The sequence below is a fragment of the Pseudopipra pipra genome, chromosome 3 (assembly GCF_036250125.1).
Source record: "Pseudopipra pipra isolate bDixPip1 chromosome 3, bDixPip1.hap1, whole genome shotgun sequence".
Classification (NCBI taxonomy): Eukaryota; Metazoa; Chordata; class Aves; order Passeriformes; family Pipridae; genus Pseudopipra; species Pseudopipra pipra.
Genome location: NC_087551.1, coordinates 833284 through 851562, shown reverse-complemented (window position 1 = coordinate 851562; position 18279 = coordinate 833284). Strand labels below are relative to the sequence as shown.

General features: G+C 55.4%; 1 protein-coding gene across 1 annotated transcript; it reads left to right on the top strand.

The window, feature by feature from the left end:
- The first annotated feature begins 916 nt into the window (after positions 1 to 916).
- LOC135412460 (uncharacterized) lies at positions 917 to 5457 on the top strand. Its single transcript, XM_064651258.1, has 3 exons — positions 917 to 1187; positions 3147 to 3229; positions 3903 to 5457. Exon 3 carries the CDS (start codon positions 4102 to 4104, stop codon positions 5455 to 5457), a length of 1356 nt encoding a protein of 451 aa, XP_064507328.1. The 5' UTR covers positions 917 to 1187; positions 3147 to 3229; positions 3903 to 4101.
- The last annotated feature ends 12822 nt before the right edge of the window (positions 5458 to 18279 follow it).

Here is an 18279-nt window from a genome sequence, read left to right as displayed (position 1 = left end):
CCCTCCTTTCCATTTTCTCCCTTTTACTTCTCCCCTTTATTTTCTCTCTCCCCTTTTATTTCTCTCCTCCCTTTTATTTTCTCTCCCCCCTTTTATTTTTTCTCCCCATTTTATTTTTTCTCCCCCCTTTTTTTTTTCTCCCCCCTTTTATTTTTTCTCCTCCCTTTAATTTTCCTCCCCCTTATATTTTTCCTCCCGTCCTTTTATTTCTCCTCCCTTCTGTTTTTCTCCCCCTTTTATTTTTCTCCCCCTTTCATTTTTCTCCCCCTTTCATTTCCATTCCCTTATATTTTTCTCCCCGTTAATTTCCCCCTCTTTTTATTCCCCTCCTTTTATTTTTCTCCCGCTTTTATCTCCCCCCTCCTTTTGTTTTTCACCCCACTTCTACTTTCTACCCCTTTTTTCCCCTCTCCTCCTATTTTCCTCATCCTTTTATTTTTCTCCCCTTGCTTTATCTCCCTTTGTTTTTCCTACCTCCCTTTTATTTTTCTCCCCTTCTTTTATTTCCCCTCCTTTACCTTTTCTCCCTCCTTTTATTTCCCCCCTTCTTTCCTCCCCGTGTTATTCCTCCCTTTCTTTATCATTTTTCATTCCCCCTTTCTCTGCCCCGTTTCACAAGGATGACGATTTGAAGGAGAAATGGCCAAAAAAAGAAAAATAAAGAGAAAGAAACAAAAAAACCCGCCCGCTAGACGTTATTTCTTTTTCTTCTCCCCCCCCCTTGGCATTTTTCCCCCCTCCCCACACAACCTGCCCGCCCCCAACCTTCCAGCAAGTGCATTTTGCTCCTGCCTGGTTAAGCAACCGTGATCTGTGAATAAACAAAGTCAGTAAACAAAAAAAAAAAAAAAAAAAAAAAGGGAGGAAAAAAAAAAAAGACGAAGGGGGGGGTGGAATCTAGATCCAAATTCCAGGAGGGTAAACTTTCCCCACCACGTCATACTTCAGCAAATTTACACAGATATTATATTGCGTCCCCTTTCCTTCCCCCCCCCCCTCCTTTTGAGCCATTGTGCTTAACTGAATTTTATAAAGCTGATCGATATCTTGGTAAAATATTCATTTTTAAACTAGCGGGCAGCGAAATCTTTGCTTTGTGCTAAAGTCAACAGTCGCAGAGTTTCAGCTCCAATAAATGCCGGGATGCTCCCAGCTCCCGCAGAGCCGGGCCGGCGGCCGGGGCGCAGGTAGGGGACACCCGCCGCTCCTTCTCCTCCTTCTCCTTCGCCTTCAGCTCCCACCTTCTGCTTCTTTTCCAGCCCTTCCTCCTCCTCCTCCTCTTCCTCAGCTCGCCTCGGAGCCGGCGGGGGAGAGGGAAGCGGCCCGGAGGCCGGGGGGGCGCGGGGCACGGGTGGAGGGATGGAGGGAGGGATGGAGGGATGGATGGAGGGATGGATGGAGGGATGGAGGGATGGATGGAGGATGAATGGAGGGATGCAGGGCAGGATGGAGGGGCGCAGGGAAGGACGGGGGAATGAAGGGCTGCTCCCGCCGCCTCGCCCCCGCGTTTTGGGGGATCCCTCTGCCAGCGTTGGAGCCGGTGCGGAGCAGGGCAGGGGAGCAGAGAGGGGTGATTTGGGGGTGTGGGGGCATCCCGGGTGGGAACGGGGCGCGGCCGGGGCAGGGCCGCCTCGGGGCCCCGATTCGGCCCGTTTTAGCCCCAAATCCCCTTGCTGCGGGGGGGCAGCGGCTGTGGCTCGGGTGGGACAGGGACGGGGTCGTGCGGGGCCGGCTCCCGCCTCCTCCCGCTCCTCCCAGCCCGGCTCCAGGGCTTTACTTCCACATTTTCGGTTTATTTCAGTTTTAGCTGATTTCCCCCTTTTCCCCCCATTTCCGTGACGATCTTTTGTTCCGGGCTGGGAGCGGCCACACCGTGTCCGCCCCACGGAAAGGAGTTTCTCCCGTGGCCGGGACACCGGGAAGCGCCGGTGCCGGTGCCGATCCCGTGGGCGGGTCACGGCCGAGCACCCGCGCGAGCGAAAAAAAAAATCGGGGATCGAATTATTGCCCCGCCGTGTTTCCCGGGAAAACCCGGAGTTTCGGCGCGGCCGGCGGCCCTTCCCGAGATTCACCGGCACCGGGCACGGACACGAGTGGCATCGCCCACGCGGGGATGGAGCGGGGGGTGCAGGGCACGAGTAGAGGGCACAGCTCGGGAGTGGCCGTGCCCGTGTCCCCGCGCTGCTGTGCCGGGTGACATCGCCCCGGCGCTAATGGGCTCTCAATAATTCATCGAAAGCGGCCCCGCGCCAGCCCAATTACTTGTCATTACACGCCTGCCGCCCGCGCGGGGAGGGGGACACGAGTGGGAAGGGGCCATCCCGCCGCATCCCGGCCCCGCACCCGCTCCCCACGCTCCTGCCCTTCCACCCGCGACCCCCGGCTGGTTTTCCCCCTTTTCCCCTCCCCCGATCGCCCCCAGGAGATTCCCTCCAGCCCCCCGGATTGCTTTGCCCCCGCTCCCGGCGGGGCCGAGCGCCCGGCTCCGTGTTCCCGTTAATTCCCCTCAAATCCTGATTTAGGGATTGGGGTTTTTTTGAGGAGCGGCTGGCACCGGCTGGGATTTGGGCAGGCTGGGCAGGAGGGCTGCGGGGTCTGAGCCCCCAGATCATCCCCGATCCAGCCGCTTCCCTTCCCTCCGTTTATCCGTATTTCTCCTTCCTTTTATTTTATTTCCCCCTGACTTTTCCCTCCAAAAATGGGGGGGAAAGACACTGCTTTTCCTTGCTGCCTTTTGTTTTAATTATTCGGGCCCCTAATGACGCGCAGCGACGGCTCCAAAGACATCAAAGCACAAAAAGGATGGCACAGGGTGGGGAAGCCCCGTTGGTTTCCCGACGCCCCCCAAAACCTTTTTTCCCCCCGGGATGAGCGCGGGGCTGGAAGCGGCCGGCCCTGCCTGCCCTGCCCGCGCCGGCAGCAGCGGAGGCAAAAAGTGCATTTATTGACGATCTTAAAGAAAAAACCAACCGGACAACTCGGGGGTGAGATGAGACTAATTATTAGTGGTTCTAAAAAGAGCTGGAACACCCAAGTAGGGCTTAACCCGTCTCCTGGGAAACTGATGGAGACCTATTTTACAAGCTGTAATTCTGCTTTAGACTATCGCGGGCTCAAGGCAGTTCACACTATTCCCTTTCTTCCAGAAATAGTCCTAATCCTATATTTCGGCCGGAGAAAGTCCGCTTCGGCTCCGCACTAGACTAATCCAGAAACCACATAAAACCAGGTAGGGGAAGGGGATGGAAAAGGGGAGGAGGAAATAAAAAGGTTTGAAGTTTGTTCCCTCTGCCCTGCGTAACCTTGAGGAGAGGAAATATTAAAGGGTGATGCCGAATCCGCCGGCTCCGTATTTCTGGGACAGATAAACCCGGGATTGCGGGGCTGGGGGATGTGGGAAGAGCCAGAGGAACTCAGAGGGGTTTTTTTTGCTGGCTCGCTGCGGTGGTTTTTCGGGGTCCCGCAGTGGCGACAGAAATATTTATATATTCCCGATGGAGCAGAGGAAAGGGCGTTCCGGGGTGGGAAAGGTGGATTTGGTAGTAGTTGGTTTTATTGGGGAAAAGAAAGGAAAGAAAATAAAGCAAATCAAAACAGAAAAAAAAAAAAAAAGAAAACAAATCTCTCTTCGGAAAAAAAAAAAAGAAAAAAAAAGATGAGAAAGAGAAAATTATAAAAACAAAAGAAGAGAAAAAAAAGAAAATTAAAGGAAAAGAAAATTAAAGGAAAAGAAAAATAAGGGGAAAAGAAAAAAAAAAGAAGAAAGAAAAAAGACGAAAAGAAAAATAAGAAAAAATAAAAGGAAGCAATAAAAATAGGGGAAAAAAAGGAGAAAAGGAAAAAAAAAGAAAAATATCCCCATAGTCCCCGCAATCGAGTTTTTCCCCCAAATATTCTGTAAGGAGCTGTATTCTGTGGAACACCCCGAAAATCCTGGGATGGGCTCCAGATAACGGGGACAGGTGTTTTTGCCCCCCCCGTGCACCTGAGCGGCCGGGACAGCGGGAGGGATGGAACCCACCCGGGAAACGGGAATGTGAGGACGGGAAAAGCTGCCTCGAGCCCGGGAGGGTGGGTTTTTTTGGGGGGGAGGTGAGTTGGATGGAGGGCTGGATGAAGGGATGCAGGGAGGGATGCAGCGTGCAGGGAGTGATGGCGAGATGGATGCAGGGATGCCGGGGAGGATGGATGGAGGGATGGAGGGATGGATGGAGGGATGGATGGAGGGAGGGACGGACAGGGGTCCTGGCAGCCCGCAGGGCCTGGGCCCCCCCCCCCCGTTCTATTTGCAGGGGCAGCTGGGTGTGGAATTGCAGAGAAAGGAAAAACATTAGGGGGGGAAAAGAAAAAGTTTTGGGGAAGCCGCGGCTGAGGCGGAGGCGGCCGCGGGGGGAGCGGGGCAGGGACGGGCTCCGGCCCCTCCGGGCACCGCCGGCTCGCTTTTCCTCTTCACCTTCCTTTTCTCTCCTCTCCTTCCTTTCCTTTCCTCTCCTTTCTATTCCATTTCAATTTTTTTTTCCATTTCCCCCCTTTCTTTTCCTTTCTTCTCTTTTAATTCCCCCTCCCACTTTTCCCATTTCTTTTCTTCACTCTTCCTTCCTTTCCCCCTTTTCCTTTCTTTTCCTTCCCCCCCTTGTATTTCTTTATTTTCCTTTCTTTCCTTATAACTTCTTTCCCATTTTCCTCATTTCTTTTCCTTGCTTTTCCTTCCTTCCCCCTTTTCATTTTCTTTTCCTTCCCTCCTTTCTTTCCATTCCCCCTTTCCCCCCTTTCTTTCCATTCCCCCTTTTCCCTTTCTTTTTCTTTTTTTCTTATTCTTACCCCCCTTTTTTTTCCCCAGTTTCTTCCCTCTCTCACTTTCCCCCCCTTTTTCCTCCCTCTTTTTTCCCCTCCTTACTTTCCCCCCCATTCTTTCCCTCCTATCAGTTCCTTCCCCTTTTTCCCTTTTCTCTCCTTTTCCCACCAACCCCAACACCTTCCTCACATCCCACCCCACTCCCTCTCCACCTTCTCCGTTTCCCCCAGGCCACGGAGCCCTTTTCCACGGGGAATGTGGGAAAAGCAGGGAGCAGCTGTGAGGCTGTGGGCAGGGTCCCTCCCGCTGCTCCCACCTGCCAGGGGCTGGGGGGGGAATCCTTGTCACTCCACAGATTCCTGCATCCACATCCCGGCTGCCGGGAGCTCCCTACCTGTCCGTGCAAGGCCGGACAAGGAGCTCACCCTGCCTGGGGAAGGAGCAGCTTTCCACGGGGTTTGCTCCCACCAGCACTGAACAGAATGATCCTTTATCCCTGCTGGAAAACAGCTGCCAAGCGCCCCAGCCGGCAGGAGTGGGAACGTGGGGGTTTTCTTTCCCGCCCCGGTTCCGAAGGCAGCGACACCGAGGGATTTCAGAGACCTTGGAATGCTTTGCCTGTCCCTGCCGGGCTCCCGCCCGGTGCTTCCGCGCCTGCCTGATCCCACACTGATCCCACACTGCCCTTCCCTCTCCTTTATTTATTTAACTAATGGACAAGGAGTCGGTGTCAGGGGGAGCTGGGACAAATTGGGCTTCGGCCTTGCGCTGCTGCCGTGTCCTCATCCCTATTAAAGGCAAAGATTCCCATCTCCGATTGCCTCTTTGTGTCTGTACTCGTGAGCGATACCTGGGTCACGCTCCAGTAATTCCTGACTGGAATGGGGAGAAGCCTTAGCCTGGCCTGGAGGGAGCTCAAGAAGGTGCTTGGCCGGGATGGATCCCTCTGGGCTTCGTGGAAATGGGGAAAAAATGCCAAGAGCACCTTGAGAAAGTTGAGTTCACCAATTCGTGGAGCTCTCTGTGGGATGTGTGGGGATGTTTTTTCCAACAGCAAGCACAGGAAAGGCTTCGGAGAGGAGGAAAAACTCCGGCAGCCAAAACCCCCCCAAAACTGGGTGGTGATTTATCCCCCTTCCTGTGCCAAAGCTTTTCTGAAATGCGCCACCTTGGAGCTTGTTGTGGACTCTTGGATCCACAGTGGGAAGAGAACAGGAGTCCCACGGGAAGGGGTGGATTTGTGGATGCACGATCCCAGCTTTGCACAGCCCTGAACCGATGCCTGGGGGGGAACACGGAGGGCACAGACCCAGCAGGCCTGGGAGGGGTGGGGAAGCAGCGGGAAGAGGGGACAGAAGGGGGGATTTGCTTCCAAAGGGGCTTCCAGGACTTTCTGCCAGCCCTGGGTCTGATCAGAGCTGTCATTAGCAGACCCATAAAACCGCTGCAGATGTCGAGCCAACAGCAGAACGTGTTCCTCGGGAGCATCCTGGGAAACTCTCTGGATTGGAAAGTCATCAGCTCACCCCTGCTTTTCCCTTTGTTTCATCTCCTTCCTCACCCTCCTCTCCCACCACTTCCCTGTGTGGATTTTTAGGGGGAGAAGAAGGGAAAAGGCCGGGAAGGGCCTTTCGCATAAGGAGACCTGGAGAAATTCCCGTGTCCAGCACGTGGATTTGTGGAGAGACCCTCAAAGAAATACACCCAGAGGGGAGCAGGTGCTTTCCCTGGCACAAGGATATGAGGAGGAGGAGGAGGAATTCATCAGCTGGGGTGACAGGAGCTGCCAAAACGGGGCCGGGGTTTCCGCAGGAATAAAAACCCAGGAGAGGGGTTGGATCTCCTGAAGTGCCTCTTAACCTTTTCCATATCCTGTTACTGAAGGGAAAATAAACCCCACGAGGAGTCTCTGCCTCTTCACTGAAGCAAAAAAAAAACAAGGGGAAAAAAGAGAGAGGATAGTTATCCAGCTCTCCAAGGTGTTGGGATCCATGGAAAGGAGAAGGGGCGGGGGAAGGGAGCAGCCACCCAAACCTGGGGAAAGGATGGGACAGGGAGCTCACTCCAGGCTCTGGATTAGAACATGGATGGAGCAGGTACTCTGCTGCTTTTAACACAGCAGAATTCTTCCCTCAGCTGGAACTGGGGGTATTTGGGATCAGGAATGGCTCCTGCTGGGAGGAGGTGGGGGAGAGCCACCTCAGTGTGCAGGAGGCCGATGGGATGATCTTGGTGTCTGCAGGCAAGGCCTCGTGGGGTGAGCAAAGGGGCTGGCACAGAGCAGGGCTTGGGATGTGGCAGGGCTTGGGATGCAGCAGGGTTTGGAATATGGTGGGATAGGGGATACTGCGAGGTTTGGGATGTGGCAAGGTTTGGATTGTGGCAGGGTTTGGGGTGAGGCAGGGTTTGGGGTACAGCAAGATTTGGGTTGCAGCAGGGTTTGGGGTGAGGCAGGGTTTGGGGTACAGCAAGATTTGGGTTGCAGCAGGGTTGGGGGTGAGGCAGGATTTGGGATGTGGCAGGGTTTGGGATACAGCAGGGTTTGGGGTACAGCAGGGTTTGGGATGTGGCAGGGTTTGGGATCCAGAATGGGATGCCGAATGCCTGGGGGTTTGAGGGCTCCCTACGGGACGCCAGGACCTGTCCCCCTCTCCTGCTCTGTCCCCTTCCCTCACTTTGCTCCCCCTGCCCGGGGCCTCGGGCCGTGCCCACAGCCAGGACACCCCGGAGCCGTGTCAGCGGGAGCAAAGGCAGAGCCGGCATATTTTTCCCGAGTTACTTATTAACGGCTGTTCATTTGACAGGATCAATATTTCAGGCGAGGGAGCAAACACTCGAGCAGCCCCACTCTGCTGCTCTCTCCTTCCCTCTCCGCCGAATGATTTATTCCCGAAAATGCATCTGCCTGGAAAAAAGAGGCAGCGCCCGGAGCCCGGGGGGCTTTTATCGGTGGGATATGCAAAGCACATTTATGCCGGGCTTTTTATCTCTCCTATTGCATGTTGATCCCATACATATAGATTGATTTTGTTCAGGTAGATAATGAAAAGTCAAGTGGAAAATTTACACAAAGGCACTCAGGATCTCGACTTTCTATTGGTATATAAATTGCTTTATTACTTCATTCCCTTAAACAGGGACTTTCACACCGGGGAACACTTTAAAATATATCATGTTTAAACACAAAACCGTTTACCTCCCGCGTTTCTTTTTTTTTTTTCCGCGGGTAATTTCCTCGCCACTTTCGTTAATTACCGAAGGTATTTGTGTTTAAACACCTTCCCCCGGCGATCCATCGTCCTCCTCTCCCGAAAAAAAAGTCCTAACGGGAGCTTCCCGTGCCCGCCGCGCCGGCGAAAAACCTCGGGAGCTGATATTTAATTCCCTGTAAGCAGCTTTCATTTCCCCACCTCGCCCGGCGCCAGGCGGTTAATAGAGGGCACAGAATGTGAGAGCACAGCTTGGAACAAAAAAAAAAAAAAAAAAAAACAAAAAAACCCCACCCACCAAAAAAAAAAAAAAGAAAAAAAAAACGGAGGAAACATTATTAATAAACATCTTCTGGACATTTGGTGGCGGGCGGAGGCTGCTCCAGCTTAAAGCAATTAATTCAGGATACTGACATAAACTCTCCAGCTCTTTGACAGCTTGGAGCTGAAATAAAAATGCTAGTTCTCCAGGGAAAAGGAGAGGATAGTTGGCTCTTTTCTGGACTGTTTGCTTATAGGCCCAGAGAGCAATCTTCCTCGGGAATGAAATGCAAGGACACAAACAATGTACCAGGGAGAGAATAGGAGATGGGAATGAACAGTTTGAACTATTTGCTCAGCAGAAGGGCGGCCACAATGCCGGGCCAATGGCTTTCCCATGGATCACCCCGGCTCCTGAGCCCCCCTTTGTTGTGGAGCCCCTTCCTCCGGCCAGATAAGAGCACAGCTGCTCCGGCAGCCCCGCCACTTATCCACCCCGATCCCGCCTTCCCTGGCATTCCCGAGGCACCCGGGCTGGCCCCGGGATGCTCCACGGGCCCCTGGGGCGATTCATCCCACACACCTTGGTTTGGAGTCCTCGGGGATCGGCAGGAAACCCTCGGGGGGAGAAAGGAAATGCTTTTTGGGTTGAGAAAAACGTTTTTTTGGGGACCAGGAAAGCATTTTTGTGCCAAGGAAAGCCTTTTTTGGGGGGAAAAGGAAATGGTTTTTGGAACAAGGAAACCCTTTTTGGGTGGGGAAACTCTGGGTCAGGAACTCCTTTAGGGGCAAGAAAAGCCTTTTTTGGGAAAAGGAAATGGTTTTTGGAGCAAGGAAACCCTTTTCAGGTGAGGAAACCTTTTTTGGGTGAGGAAACACTTTTTGGGCAAGGAAACCCTTTTTGGGCAGGAAAACATTTTTGTGCCAAGGAAATGCTTTCAGGGGTGAGGAAACACTTTTTGGGTGAGAAAATCCTTTTTAGGCAAGGAACCCCTTTTTGGGGCAGGGAAACCTTTCAGGGTCAAGGAAACCTTTTTTGGGCAAGGAAACCTTTTTGGGGCAAGGAAACACTTTTTGGGCAAGGAAATGCTTTTAGGGCAAGGAAACCCTCTTGGGGCAAGGAAACCCTGGCACATCATGCCCTGGCTGTGCCCTCACACGTGTGCCATCGTGTCCTCATTCCATGCAGGCTGCAGGAATGCCACATTCCCTGGGATGAGGATGCTTCCAGCCCAGGCTGGAGATGCAGAGCTGCTAAAAGCAAGATTCCAGGTTTATTTAAGGCACAAGGAGCCTGGAGTGTGAAAAGCACAAGCGTGTGTTGTCCTTGCTGCGGGATCCACCTCCTGAGAGCTGGATGGAAAACACTGGGAGCATCCTTGCATCTGACCACATCCAGGCCTCCATTCCCCTTCCCTCCCTGGCAATCACCCTCCTCTCGTCCTCCCAGGCCACCCCTCCCTTCACTCAAACGATGTGATCGGGCAGGGAAACGCCGGAATGAGACACAAACCCGGAGCGAGGTCGGCAGGGACGGTGCTGAGGGGGAGGCTTTGCTATTCCTGCTCTTTGTCCCACCCCAGGCTGTCGGTTTTGGGAGCTGGGCTGTTGGGATAAGGTTTATTTAGCTCGAAAGGGCTTTAGGAGGTGCAAAGGGAAAAGGCTGCGGGCTCGGCAGTCACGGAGCACACCTGCAGGAGACACCACCGCTGTCCCAAAAATCCCAGGGACCCTTTGTTTTGTTGCGGTTTTTCCCCCCCTTCTTCCCTGGTGGGTGGTCAGGAGGACGGGCTGGAAGGCAGGAGGGCTCCCATTGTCTCTGTGCTGCCCCAAGAGCTGATCCCACGTGCCCCTGAAGTCACGGAGCACCTGGATGTCCCTCCCAGCTGGGGATACTCCGACAAGCCCTGCATTCCCGGCACGGACCATCGCCAGCAAACCACAGTCTGGCCATGAAATCCCTCAAGGAAAGGGTTTTCGTGCCTTCCCAGCACAGCACTTTCACACCCCTTATCCCCCCTCGTGGTTGGGCTGCTGGGCTTTATTTAATTCTATCCATTCTCACGGAACATCCCAGGTGGGACGAGGATCCTCCCGCCCGAGCCCATCCCCATTTGGAAGGCAGGTCCGAGGTGATTCCCGTTTCAGGGTGCCCGGGCTGTTGCCCTTTCCCCAGCGGCTCCAGCCCCATCCCCGCCAGGACGGGTTAATTAATGAGACGTTAAAGAGGCGGAATGACACTTCCCAGCGCTCCCTTAACAGGGCTAATTTCCCAAACCCCTCCGCCATAGACAAAGAGAAGGTGCCGGCGGTGCCGAGTCATTTGCGCCGCGTCGCCGGCGAACGAATTTCGGGGAGCAAATATAGTTATGCAGGATTTAAATTAAAGTTGACACTAATGTAAACACGGCGACGCAAGTGCGTGTTTAAGGACCCTGATGAGGCGGCGGTTTTAATCAGCTGCCTTTAACTCGGGTGGCATTTCAAATCCTCGCCGTTTAAATTGGATCAGGAGCCCCCCGCGCTGGGAGAAGGAGCGGCCGGCAGGCTCGGATCCGGCTCCGTCCCGAGGGATGCTCGGGATGCGGGTGGGGATCCACGGTGCAGGGTGGTGACAGGAACCCCTGTGCTGGCTCTGGAGATCTCCTTGCCCGGGGAGGGATGGGGAGAGCATTCCCATGCTGCTGGAGAACTCCCAACCTGCTCCGGAACCCGGCAGCGCTCCCACCCTCCGGAATCCATCGCGTTGACATTTGGTGGTGGCACAGGAACTTCCCCAGCTGTGTCCAGCCCATCCCAAACGTGGCACAAACCCAAGAGCCAAACCCCGGAGCATCCACACTCCTCATCTGCTCCGTATGTCTGTGCAGAACAAACCCTGGGGAATTCTGCCCAACTTCCCCACCTCTCCCAAAGGCTCCCGGCCTAAACCACACGAGCACGGAATGGTTGGAGTTGGAAGGGACCTTAAAGCTCATCTGGTCCCAACCCCCATCAAAGTCAGATCATGGACTTGGGACTTGGAGGGGGAAGAATAAAATGTGGGGAAGGAGAAGCAGCAAAGCGGAGAGGAAGGAGCGTTCCCGCCTCACCCACTTCAAAGCGGGGTGATCCCGAGCTCTGGAATAACAATGGGCATTAACTGCAGCATGGCAGGAGCTGCTGGGCAGGAGCTCTGTAACCTGGCAAGGCCCAGAGTCATTTCTGCTCCAGGAACAATATATTTGGCACTGGAATTCTGCTGCCTTTATTTCAAAGGGAATAAAGTGCCCCTGGCCGGGACACGCTGCCAGCGCGGGTTTCTCTGCCACCAGATAAGGGGCCTTGGCATTCCCAGCGCTTCCCAAAAGTGTTCCAGGCCTGGCTGGAGGGGGATCAGGGACCCTCATCACCCTCCCTGCACCGCTGATGGGCACGAGGACCAAGGGGTTGGGGGGGATCAAACGAATCTCACACAGGGAGTGATAAAACACCCCCAAAACCAATTTTATGTCCATGTTGAGGATGTTTGGCTCCAATCCCAAAATAATGGGGAGAATGGTGATAATAATAACAAAAACAGCAACAAAATCGTAATAGTAGTGGTAATGCTAACAAACATAACAGCGAGAGTGGCAGTAATAACAAAATAACAGCCATGTAATGATAATAATAATAGTAACAATAACGAAAATTACAACAATGTAATAACAAGAACAAGAACACAAAATAATGATAATAAAGGGAAAAAAACCCATAAAAATAAAATATAATAAGAAGAAAATAATTATAATAAACCCCAATAACAATGTATTTGTAACGACAACTTTTGGGGAAAAACAAGTCCTGTCCTTGGGATTTTTGCACGCCTTGCACGTAGTTCCTGATATCTGGAGTGCCTAAGCTGGAGGCTGGGGAAGTTTAGGGCCCCTGGATCCAGCTCAAGGTGCAGGGGGTGCAGAGGAAATTCCTGCGGGGGTCACACATCTCCTCTGAGCATTCCCAGGAAATTCAGGGAGCACCTGACACAGCCTGTGGTGGGACTGCTGCTACCCCAGGTAGGTCCTGCCTGGCAGGGGTGACTCCCACAGGGCATGTGCCACTCCTGGCCTCATCCCAGCTTCCAGAAATCTGCCTGACACCCTGCCTGCTGCCCCTGCTGCTGGCCCAGCCCCGGGAGGATTCCATATTCCTGGAGGTGCCCTAATCCCAGCATTGTGACTCAGCATCACTAGGATGCTGAGGAGAGTAATAAACGCCAATAATCACCCCCCTACTCAACATTATGAGCACCCAGTTCAGGGCAGAACACTGAGAAGGATTCGAGGGGGTGCAAAACTTGCCCAAAAAGAGAGGGGAAAGGGAAGGGAAGGAAGGGGGTCCCGGGATGGGGTTTTAGGTTCTACCCCCAGCCATCCCCTAACCCCTTGCCTGTGTCCACAACCCACCCCCCCCCCAGGAGTTAAGGAGCTTCCAGCCAGCCATTGTCTTGGGAAATCTGCTGGAGCCCAGGGGGGTTCAAGGGTTGGGAGGGGAGGGGCGACAGCAGGCACCCCGGCTGGCTGCGTGGAAATGGGGATGGATGAGGCTGCGAGACCTTTGGAGTGCGATAATGGATGGGGGGAGCAGCCCGGCGGCCCTGACACGCCGCTCTTTAGCGCTTAATCTCCGCTGGGCGACGGGGAGGGGGAGGAACGGGCTGGAGGAGCAGGGAAGCTGATGAAGAGGCAGGGCAGTTGATGGGATCTGTCCCGGTTTCCTCCAAAGGCAGAGCCAGCGGGCGCTTTCACCCGCAGGACTGAGGGGAACAGGAGATTGGTGCTCGGAGACGCCAGTTTGGTCCCAGGTTTTAATCCCAGGTTTTAGTCCCAGCTTTTAGGGAGAACTGATTCCCCAGGCTGGGTGAGCCCCACGGTCAGAGGCGCAGCAGCAGCACGGGGAGGGTGACCAGCCCTTATTTAGAGGCTTTGAGGGGCAAAGTCCAAATTGCTCAACACATCTTGGGCACTGGGAAAACGTTTGGGAGGGGGGAACCGCTGCTCTCCCAGGTTCCTTTTGGCTGGGGGAAAGCTGGGGAGCCCCTGGGACAGCAGATGGCCACCCTGAGCGGGCTGTGTTGGTTTTGTAACATCTTGAGACTGTCAGGAATGTTTTCCGTGGACTGTAGTGCCTCCGAAATCCCGAAACCACCTTCATCTCCGCCAGCCCATCGGAGATAAGGAGCGGGGTGGAAGTCGGCTGGAATTGGCCGCTGGATCTGCCACCCAACGTCCCGGCTGCCGTTCCCCGTGACCCGGGAATGGCTCCAGCCAGGTATGCTGGCAATGTTTAACAAACCATCCGTCTTTCCCCGGTCCCGCTCACAGATCCCTTTGTTTGAGCCACGGGGCCGCTCGGCCTCGCTGCTGTCCCGCTTATCGCGGGCATTAATCTCCCAGCTATCCCTAAATTAATTTTAAACCCGGCCTCTGCTATTCCCGGTCCTGGGCCGGGATGGTGGGAGGCTGAGGAGGTGTTCCTGCCTCTGGATCTGGGATGGTGGGAGGTTGAGGAGGTGTTCCTGCCTCTGGATCTGGGATGGTGGGAGGCTGAGGAGGTGTTCCTGCCTCTGGATCTGGGATGGTGGGAGGCTGAGGAGGTGTTCCTGCTGCTGGATGTGGGATGGTGGGACTTACCCCCATCACCCCATCCCGACTCCCTCCCGCTCTGCGGATGCTCATCTTCCCCTCAGCTTTTTTTTTTTGGGGTGGGCTGCACGTCCCACATCCCATCAGCTTGGTTTTTGTGGGATGCTGCGTGTCTGGCATCACGTCCCACATCCCCCCGGGGCGCTGCGGGGACGCTGCAGTGGGGGCAGCTCTGAAGGGGCCCCCGGTGGGTGCTGGAAGGGGGACGGGGTCCGGCTGCCCCGGGGGAGGCGGGGAGGGAGCCGGGCGAAGGTGGCTGCGGGGAGGGCGGCCCCGAATTCCTGGCGGAGTGCTGTGCACACACAGCCCTTATCTCGGCTGCCGTGTTTGCGCAGCGGGAGCCGGCCGGGCAGGGAGGGAGGGAGGGACCCACAGGAGCCCCCACATCCCATCCCCTCCGTTCCTGCCTCCCAAGGGGGGCTCTGAGCTGTTTCGTTGGCTCTTTAACAAAAGTCTCCCGGTGCTTAACCGCCCTCCATGGACCTGCTCTCCGGGATTTGTCTCCTCTTTGCTGGTGTTGTGGGAGGCCACTCACACCTCTGGTCACATCCACACCTCCAGGGACATCCATACCTCCACCACACCCATACCTCTGCTCACATCCATTCCTCTGGTCATACCCACACCTCTGGTCACATCCACACCTCCAGTGACATCCATACCTCCCACCACACCCATACCTCCGCTCGCATCCATTCCTCTGGTCACATCCATGCTCATGGCACTGAGATCCACCCACTGGGGAAAAAAAAAAAAAAAGCTCATCCTGTGTTTATTCCCAAGCCTTGCACTGTGTTTATTCCCAAGCCTTGCACTGTTATCCTTGCACTGCCCAGTTCTCCTGGTACAGGAGTGGCAGCAGCTCACCTGGAGATGCCACTGGCTCTGCATCCTCTGAGCGTCTGGAACAGCCCCTCTGGGAAGGGTCTGCCCTGAAAATATTGGTGCTACAGGTAAAGATGACCCCTGACTGCCTGGGCTTCCTGGAAGTGAGCCAAGCCTGTCCTTCCAGGATCCAGCAGGGTGGTAGTGAGGGACACACGGGATCTGGAAGGTGGGGATCAGCTCTGGATGCTGCGGGATGGAGGAGCAGCTGTCACTGTGTGACTGCCCCTTTACTGGAGCCCCCAGAATGTCAGACACATCCCTCCCCAGTGCAGAAAGGAGCTTTTAAATCCTTTATTTGGGCAAAGCCAGGCTGTTCCTTCAGCACGTCCGTGCCACTCGGCCTCCCCTCTCTACCGGATGGTTTGAGTGCTGTGGGAATGTCCAGCTTCTTACTAGTAATGGAAGGCAGGAAAACAAACATTCCTGGATCCGCTGGACCCTCACCTGAGCCCGTGGCTCCATCTGGCCTCTTCACCACGGGGCAAAGGTGCTTTTCCTCCATGTTAATGGCGTGGAGGTTGCCCGGGATGTGCAGGATGGGCTGTGCTGCCACTGCCTGGCCACCCCTGCCCTCCGGATCATCCCCTGGAATTGCTATTTACCCATCGGAGACTCATTATCCCATTATCATCAGAGGTTAACCGAGTGGCTCTGGGTCACTGAGAAGGTCGCCAGCAGTGCTAGGAAGGGTCTGATCCACTCCCTGATGCGGAGGGTGCTGAGGACACGGACATACACGGACATCCCTGTCCTGCTCTGGCAGGTGGGATGCAGCTGGAAAGCTGGACATCCTCACCCCCATTCCCTTTGCTCCCCAAACTGGCAGGAAACCACCAGGCATTCCTGCAGACACCCAGCCCAGCCCAGCTCCCAGCTTCGGGGATGAGGCTTTCCAGCTCTCCAAAATGGAGCTGTTAATAGGGGCGACACGGCTTTTCCACGGAGCCCCCGTGGAAACCCACGTTCCATGCCCACAGCCTGCTCCCCGGGGTGTCTGCAGTGCCTTCAGGTATTATCCATCCTCGGGGGGAAACACAGGGACTCACACACAGCCCGCCAGCGACGAGCACGGGGCTCCAGCTTGGAAAGAGCACCTGGAAAGAGCGGGATTTCCACCCCGCGGCTGGAAAAGCGGCCCCTTCCCCTTCCCCTGCCCAACTCCTCCGCCGTGTCAGGGCGGAAACCCAGCCTAGGCTGGCAAGGGACAGAGGCTTCCCTGTTTGGATTCGGGACGGGGATTTCTGCGGCTGAAAGTGCCTTTGTGATTTTTCCAGGAAAGCTTCCTTGCCGCCCCGGCGGAGGATGCACACGGCAAATGGGCTGCGGCGCCCGGGCAGCAAAAATATTTAAACAAGCGGCCCAGGAGGAGCTCTGCCCGCTCCGAGAGCAGCTTCCTACGCTCTGCCCCGAAATGGGAGTTGCCCTCGGAGCCCGGCTCAGCTCGGGAGTTCATTAAAGAGCTGGGATCGGAGCTCTGTGGCCGGAGAGGGCCGTAATTAGCCCGCCGTGCTCGTTAATCACTCCTGCTGCCGGAGAGCGGCCTCGCTCCGGGTGTGGATACGCTTCCAGCAGGTCCTGCCTGTTTATCCCATTCATCTTCTCCCCTCTGGATTAAAGAGCCTTTTAGCACCCCGGGTTTTCCCTGTGGGAAGCTGGTCCCACCCCACAGCAGCTCGTGCCTCAGTGTCCCCCAGCAGCTGCCACACACCTGGGATCCATGTTCCCCATGCCAATCTCATGGATGCCCCCAAGGGGAAGGCACATCCAGCTTCCAGCTAAAGCCTGCAGAAAGGCAGGAATATCTTCCCTCTGGCTCTCTGGGAGCCCACCTGGAAGGAGGGTGTAGCCAGTCACTGCTCCCAGGGAATAAGTGACAGGATTAGAGGAAATGGCTTCAAGCTGAGCCAGGGGAGGTGCAGGCCGGACATCAGGAAGAATTTTTTCATGGAAAGGGTTGTCAGGCATTGGAAGGCACTGCCCAGGGAAGTGGGGGAGTCCCCATCCCTGGAGGTGTTCAAGAAACCACTGGAAGTGGCACTCGGTGCTCTGGTTTAGTTGACAAGGTGGTGATGGGGCAAAGGTTGGATCTGATGATCTTGGAGGTCTTTTCCAGCCTTAATGATTCCATGATTCTACAACGACCGAGCAAAGCTGGAGCTTCACACCTCAGCCCCCTGCCACCTTTGGGCGGGAGGACGTGGAGAGGTCCAGAGATCCCCTTCCCACCTCCCCAGAGCTGGGATTTTGCAGAAGGGAGGGTAAACACCGGTTCCCACCCTCGTGGTGGCCAATCCTGGAGAGCCCCACCCTACAAAGGGGGCCTGGCCTTCCTCCCTCCCCCCCGGGATGCTGCAGCAGCCGGTGCCTGCTCCGAGGTGGGAAGGCGTGACCGTGAGTACCAGCGAGTTTCGGGCTCTCCACCCTTCCCTGTGCCCCGTGACACTTCCCACGGCCCGGCTCTGGAATCCTCGGCTGGTTTGAAGGAGTTTGAAGGAGTAAATAAGCACGAGGGGCTGGAGGGGTTGTGCACCAGCTGGAGGTGCAGGAGCTGTGGCTCTGAGTGTTGCAGGGGACGCTGGGCTGTGACGTGTGTGTGGAGGCATCTCTCTCCAGGAGAGCCCTCTGAGCTCTGCCCTCGGGGTGGTTCCGTTGCTCCCAAGGGCTGGACCTCTGGCTCTCGGCCCCTCGGAAGCGGTTGAAGTTGAATTCTTTGTTGTAGCAGTTGTGAGGTGTTGCAAAACAGCTGAGCCTCCCCGGGTGTTTCAACAGGGGAGGGGGATCAAAGCCCTGGCTGGCCTTGGGCTGCAATGTTTACCTGGATTTTAGGGAACCTGGCTGGGGACTGGGGCGCTGCCCGGGGCTTGCTCTGGATTCAGGGTGTGATCCCACGTGCTCAGCACAAACCACAGCCATGGGGTCTCACACTGGTCCCAGCCTGAGGCCCTGGGGGATGCTGCACGGGCGGGTGTTGATGTTCTAGGTCTGTGTCTTCAGAAGGGGACAGCTGGGCAACTTCTCCAGGCGCAGCTGGGTCCTGTAGGAGAAGAATTCCAGGCTCCCAGGCTCCTTCAATGACCTTGGGAGCTTTATCTCTGTGAGTCACCATTAGCTGGCCTCTGCAAATCCGTGACATTCGAGGGAGTTTCCTCTTTGATCCGAAAAAATCAGGAGCTGGTGGCCTGGCCCCGCATTCCTCTGTGGCTTTGGGGTGTGCCAGGATAGGAGGGACACGGTGGCACAGCTCCATGGGCCCCAACCTGCCTGAGTGGAAACTTCTCAGCTGCCTTGTGTGTCCCCTTGCCAGAGGCTGCAAGCCCTGGATAACTTCCCAACAGTTCCCCCTCGGGCATCCCAGGGCGAGCAGCCTGGAAATCCACGGAGCAAATGGAGGGACCCACTGGGTTTGCCCATCCAGCTTCCACAGGGGGGTCAAAAAGCTGAGGGGGCATTTAATTGTTCA